Source organism: Vombatus ursinus, unplaced genomic scaffold, assembly GCF_900497805.2.
Source record: "Vombatus ursinus unplaced genomic scaffold, bare-nosed wombat genome assembly UNPS02014789.1, whole genome shotgun sequence".
Classification (NCBI taxonomy): domain Eukaryota; kingdom Metazoa; phylum Chordata; class Mammalia; order Diprotodontia; family Vombatidae; genus Vombatus; species Vombatus ursinus.
Window position 1 is genome coordinate 4,484,229 of NW_020954567.1, and position 6,408 is coordinate 4,490,636.

The 6,408-nt window shown below is 39.3% G+C and overlaps 1 protein-coding gene across 1 annotated transcript in view; it reads left to right on the top strand.

Moving 5' to 3' along the window:
• LRRC52 (leucine rich repeat containing 52) overlaps positions 1–4,052 on the top strand; it is a 46,062-nt gene extending 42,010 nt beyond the window's left edge. Inside the window, exon 2 of the mRNA XM_027868354.1 lies at positions 3,727–4,052. Coding sequence (XP_027724155.1) covers positions 3,727–4,052 — 326 coding nt within the window. The remainder of the gene's footprint in view (positions 1–3,726) is intronic.
• The last annotated feature ends 2,356 nt before the right edge of the window (positions 4,053–6,408 follow it).

Sequence of the window (6,408 nt, forward strand, 5' to 3'; positions counted from 1 at the left end):
TAGATAGATAGATAGATAGATAGATAGATAGATAGATAGATAGATAGGTAGGTAGGTAGATAGATAGATAGAGAGATAGATAGAGAGATAGAGAGATAGATAGATAGATGAGAGTTCAGAAGAAATATGAAGCTCAATGTGTAGACTGAGAATCATCTGCAGAGAGATGATAGCTGAGTAGCTATCAGATGAAAGCAGTTAAGATTACTAAGAGTGAAGGCATAGAAAGAGAAGAGGGCCAAGGACAGAACCCTGGGGTACATCCATATCAAGGATACAGGACATGGGATAATGACCCTGCAAAGAAGACTGAGAAAGAACAACCAAAGAGGAAGGAGGAGAACCAGAGAAGAGTAGCAAGGACTACTACAGAGCTGTCTTTGAATGAGTACTTAGGAAAGGCCCTTGGATTTAGAAATAAAGAGATCATTGGTGACCTTGAAGAGGACAATTTTGGTCGGATAATGGGATTGGGAGCCAAAATTCAAGGGGCTGAGAATTAAGTGGGAGATGAAAAAATGGTGACAACCCCTTTTTTCCAAGTAATCTGGATGAGAGGAGAAAGGCAGGATGATAGTGTGAGAAGCTGGCAGAGTCAAGTAAAGGGGTTTTATTTGTTTTGTTTTTTAATGACATGGGGATACCTGGGCATATTTGAAAACAGAATAAAAGGAACCAGTGGGCAAGGGAGACATAAAAACATAAGTTGGGAGTTGGAAAGAGCCTAAGACCATTTCATTCCAAGCCCCTCATTTTTTTAGATGAGAAAACTAAGGCCCAGAGATGTTAAGTGAATTATCCTAGATCATGTGGGTAGTGACTGGCAGAACCAGGATCCCTCTTGCTCCAAATCCAGCAGGCTACCCACTGCACAGCAGTAAAGAAAGAACATTAGGGAAAGAAAGAGAATAATTGAAGGGGCAAGTTCCTAGAGGACAGAGGAGGGAACTGGTCCAAAGGCACTAGCAAAGAAGACAGCTTTAGCAAGAAGTCCAATCTGTTTCTCTAAGACTAAGGCAAAGGAAAGAATGGGAAGCTGAGATGAGGAGAGTTGGTAATTGAGAGAATATGAGGTATAGAATTAGAAAAAGGAGCTCAAAAAAGGTGACCTTATTTTTTTTCCACTAAAGTATGAAATGAGGAACTCTATTTAGGAGGGAAAAGAGATGTGATGTGAGTGGTTTGAAGAGAAAAGAGGTTTAGAACAGACACTGTGGGGAGTGTGGTAGTCAACCAGGGAAGAGTAAGAGAAGTAATGTGCAGCTGTGAAAGACCCAACTGAGATTACATAATACCAATTTGCAGTGGTCCCAGTCAGTACAATTGTGTGAGATGCTCCAGAAGTATTCGTTAGCACCAAGCAAGGGCAAAGAAAATGAGGGGAGGACATGAATTCAGCAATGGAGTTTGAAGAGGGGTGAGTTGTGTTAGCAGAAGGAAGGAAGGGACTCAAGGTTAGATGACTACTAACTACCAAGTAAAGATTCTGAAGGGGGCAAATGGTGATTGTGGAATGTATAGATTCAGCCTTCCTATCTTTCACCATAGATTAGGGGGAGAATGGTACCTCCCTAAAGAGGTAGCATGATATAATAAGAAGCACGCTAGATTTCAAGGCAGAGGACCTAGGTTTTTTATTTTGAATTTGCCCCCTTAGGACCTATGTGACCTTAGGCAAGTCATTCAACCTCCATAGACCTAAATTTTCTCATTTATAAAATGAGGGCATTGGACTAGATGATCTCTAAGGGTTCTTTCAACATTCAATCTTATTCTAAGGCTATATCTTGCACTTCTGCAACTTCTTTGTCCCCTTTAAAGTTATTCTCAATCTTCATTCTAACTTCATGTCACAGGAGGGGCAGGGGAGAGGGAAAATGTTATTTCCCCTAGGGACATTCACCCACTAGGAAAGGGGCTAGGAATTCACAGCCTAGTGAGCCTTGATTTAGGCACTCTGGATTCTAAATCTAGCTCTACTTTCAACTAAGGGGAAAGTCACTTGGGAAAAATTATTTTAACTCTCTGAGTCTTAGTTTACCCATCTGCCAAATAAGAGGGCTGGACTAGAACATGGGGTCTTAGACTGGGGTCCATGAATTTATTTTCACACTATTTTGATAACTATATGTTAATATAATTAGTTTTCTTTGTAATCCTACATATTTTATTAATTTAAAAATATTTTCCTGAGAAGGGCTCCATAAGCTTCACCAGACTTCCAAGGGCTCCAAAAGAAAAAGTTAAGAACCCTTGGTCCAGCAGGGGTAGGGAACCTGTAGCCTTGAGGCCACAAGTGGCCTTCTAGGTCCTTAGGTGCAGCCTTTTGACTGAGGCCAAATTTTATAGGACAAATCCTTTTATTATGGGGATTTGTTCTGTGAAGTTTGGATTCAATAAAAAGGCTGCACTTAGGACTTAGAGGGCCACATCTGGCCTCGAGACCACAGGTTCCCCACCCCTGAGGCTCTCTAAAATCTATGCAAGACAGCTAGAAGGCACAACAGATAGATTGCTGAACCTGGAATGAAGACAACTTGAGTTCAAATCTGTCCTCAGAAACTTACTACTTGTATCACCCTGGATAAGTTTCCTCATCTGTAAAATGAAGATAATAATAGGACCTACCTCCTAGGGCTGTTGTGAAGATCAAATAAGATAATATTTGAAGCCCTATGACAACCCTGAAGTGATATATAAATGCTATTTATTATTATTATTATTATCATTATTATTATTATTATTAATATACGAGGACCAACTGAGCTAAGTATTTCCCATGGGAGCCACTTGATGTCACTGTTAGGGTAAAACAAAGGTAGAGGAAAAAAAGAAAGGGAAAAGAATGTCAGAAAATAAAGGCAATGAAAATGGAAGAGAAAAGAAGAAGAAGAATGCAAATAGTAATAACTCACATCATATGATGCTTTGTAGCTAACAAATCATTTCCTCATAACAAACACTCACAATAAAAGGTGGAAGTTTTATTCACCTCTAGGTTACAGATGACGAAATTTACTCAAGAAAGTGGTGACCTGTCCATGGTAGCACATGTCTATGGTGGTCAACCAAGGACTCAGGCAAGATCTTCTGATTACAAGTTCAGTGTTAACCTATGAACAACCTCAGGTGGCACTCAGTAGCATCCATGCCATAGGTTGCCTGGTTTCTCTGACCCTATATGGAAACTCTTTCTTTGATGGTCCTTAAGAACAAGATATAAACCCAGTTGACTGCAGCTATGCTTGAAGATAGGAAATTGATTAGATTGATTCTCCATCTCTTTGAATATGAGGAACCTTTTTTAATGGCAAAAATGTTTATAGACTACATTCTGGTAGATACACTATTAATATATATTGCTTGAAAAATAAATATAAACACAGAAAATCTCTGATATATTCAGTAATACTTTTAAATGAGTCTGTATTCTATCATCCACAACAGCAACTACAAACTTTTGGAAAATAGCAATAAATATATTTAGAGAAATTGTTTGTTCTTTCTATAGAAGATATATCTCCTTATCTAACATATTGAGTTATTATGCATATTTTGTTGGAGATAAATAAAAACCAATTTTCGGTGTAACTATGGACACCATTACAATTACCCCTAGAGCTCCCTGAGGTTCACAGACCACAGGCTGGGAATGAAGAGACAACCACTTGAGGTCTCTATTAGTAGTATGTCTTAGTACCTCTCTCTCTTGTGTTTCTCCCACAGATGACTTAAATACCACCTGCAAAGACCCTGCAGAGATGGCAGGGTGGCCCTTGACTATGGCGGGGAACCCACTCAGATACAGATGCCTCACCCACCTGGACCGCCAGGACTATGCCTTCCTGTTCCTGATTGGTTTCTGCATCTTCTTTGGAGGCACAGTCGCAGCCTGGCTCACTGGAGTGTGTGCAGTTCTCTGTGAAAACATCCACCGAAAGGCTGAAGATGAAGAGCTTGATGAAGAAAAAAAGGATGATAGGCCCAAAAGGACCCAGATTTTTAAATCCAGTCATAAAAATTTTGATGCCATGAACCATCATTTTGTTTAGATGCCATAGACTAATGCCAGATGTGCCTTCCCTAAGGATCCCAGCTCTCTTTATTGCTCTTTCTCTCTCTCCTGTCTCTTTGATGCTGTCCTTGTATATGAAATAATATTAACAAGCTCAATGATTGCCATTTCACAGCTCCCTCCCTTCCCCTCTCCATGGGTCCATTTTTACTTGAGTTGGTTTACCAAAGGGTAGAATGGAGAAAGCCAAAAATCAACAAATCAAGTCAACAAGCATTTAAACTCTTACAATTTGTTAAGTACTAAGCTAAGCCCTGGGGATGCAAAGAATATCAAAAATGGCCTCTGCCCTCAAGGAGCTCATATTCTAATGGGGGAGACAACATGCAACCAATGACATCCAAACAATCTATAGACATAATAACTTGGAAGTGATCTACAGACCTAAGGCATTAAAATTAAGGGGGATCAAGGCTCCCTGTAGAAAGTGGGATTTTAGCTGAGACATGAAGGAATTCAGGCAACCCGGAAGCCAAGTGATGAAGAAGAGAATTCCAGGCACAAGGGGACAGTCAGAGCAAAGGCACAGAGTTGGGAGATGAAGCTTGGTATGCAAAGAATAGCAAATAAGCCAGTGTAGCTATATAGTAGAGTATATAGAGAGGAGTAAAGTATAGGAAGACTGGAAACGTAGGAAAAATTCAAGTTATAAAGGGTATGCTAAATAGAGTATTTTGTGTTTGATTCTGGAGGTAATTTTGAGGACTGGAATTTATTAAAGGAAGGGGTGGGGAACAACAAGGTCAGACATTTAGGAAAATTACTTTGGCAGCTTTGTGAAAGATGGATTGACATGGGGAGAGATCCATGAGAAAGCTATTGCAATACTTCAGGTGTGAACTGATGAGGGCCAGTACTAAGGTGGCAGCTACAGGAGTAGAGAAGTGGGTACTTGCATGCAAATTTAGATACTCTGGTCCCTGTTCATCTCATGAATCCTGTCGACAAGATTTGTTTAACTAACGCAAATTTGTTAAGTGCCTACTATGTACCAGGCATACATTCCAGGCATGGGAGACAGCCTGTGTAGATGTTGTATAGAAGGAATGGCAAATAAGCCAGTTTTCTGCAATATAGAGTACATGAAAGAGAATAATTTGCAATAATTCTGGAAAAACAGATTGGGGCCAGACTGTGAAAGGCATCAGAAACCAGACAAATGACTTGCCATTTTATCCTAGAGGCAAGAGGGCATTTAGGGATTCACTGGGACTTTTTGAACAAGGGAGTGTTATAAGTAGAACTATGGCTTAGGGATAACACTTTGGCAGCTGTGTGGAAGATGGAGAGGTGAGTGTTTCTCATGAGTAGCATTCTAGCCACAACTTCCCCTTCCTGTATATACGCAATTGATCTCACATCTGTCATTTATACCTAGTAAATTACATTTTATTAGCAGTAACTATTTTGGCCTCGAGATCTTTTTTGGAAACCAATATGCTATCTATTGTGTGTATCTGTGTGTATATGTATGCATACAAATAAATGTGTGTATCCATATATATGTGTATGTATGTATATATCATTTACACCTCAGAAAAACCCTGTGAGAAAAGTGCTATCAGCATTGTCATCCCATCAACAAAACCAAAACTGAGAGAGTTTAAGTGGTTTGCCAATAGTCACACAGATATTAGCCATCTAAAGCAAGATTCAAACCTGTGTCTTCTTCTCTAGTGTGTCGTCTAATCTTCAAGACTAATACTGAGGAAAAAGAGAAGACAAAGGAAGATCCTTAGGAAATATAGATTACCTAGGATTATGAAACAATAGTCATGCCTACACCACAATTTACAAGAAAACATTGCATTTTAAATTCAAATTACTATTTTATATACATCTACATGAGGAGAAAGAAGCAATGAAGAATGGACTTGTATATTCCATGTTTTGTTTTCTCTGTCCCCATTACACCAAGAATGGTGCCTTGCACACAGAAAGCAATAAGAAGTGTTTATTGGATTAGATTGGAACCAACAAAAATCCTTGAATTGTTCTTGAACCTCTTTGAATAGTCAAAAGAGATTCCATATCCATGAGCCCCTCTCAAGTCTCTTTAATATATAGGAGTGCTAAATCCCCAAGAGTAGGAATGAGTTTGAGGAGTCATGTAATCCAATCTCCCAACTAATGCAGCTGGGAAGCAACCTTTATATCCTGACTATATACTTTTTTTTCTATAAGGAAGACACATTTTTTTCTGTGGTTACAAGAATCGTTCAGGGCCAAGCAAAGCTAACAGGCAATTCACATTTATTCTACCCTTAGAATTCCACTCACATCTAGCTTCTGTCACTCCCCCAACCACACTATATTTCTAGATGTTGTCATCT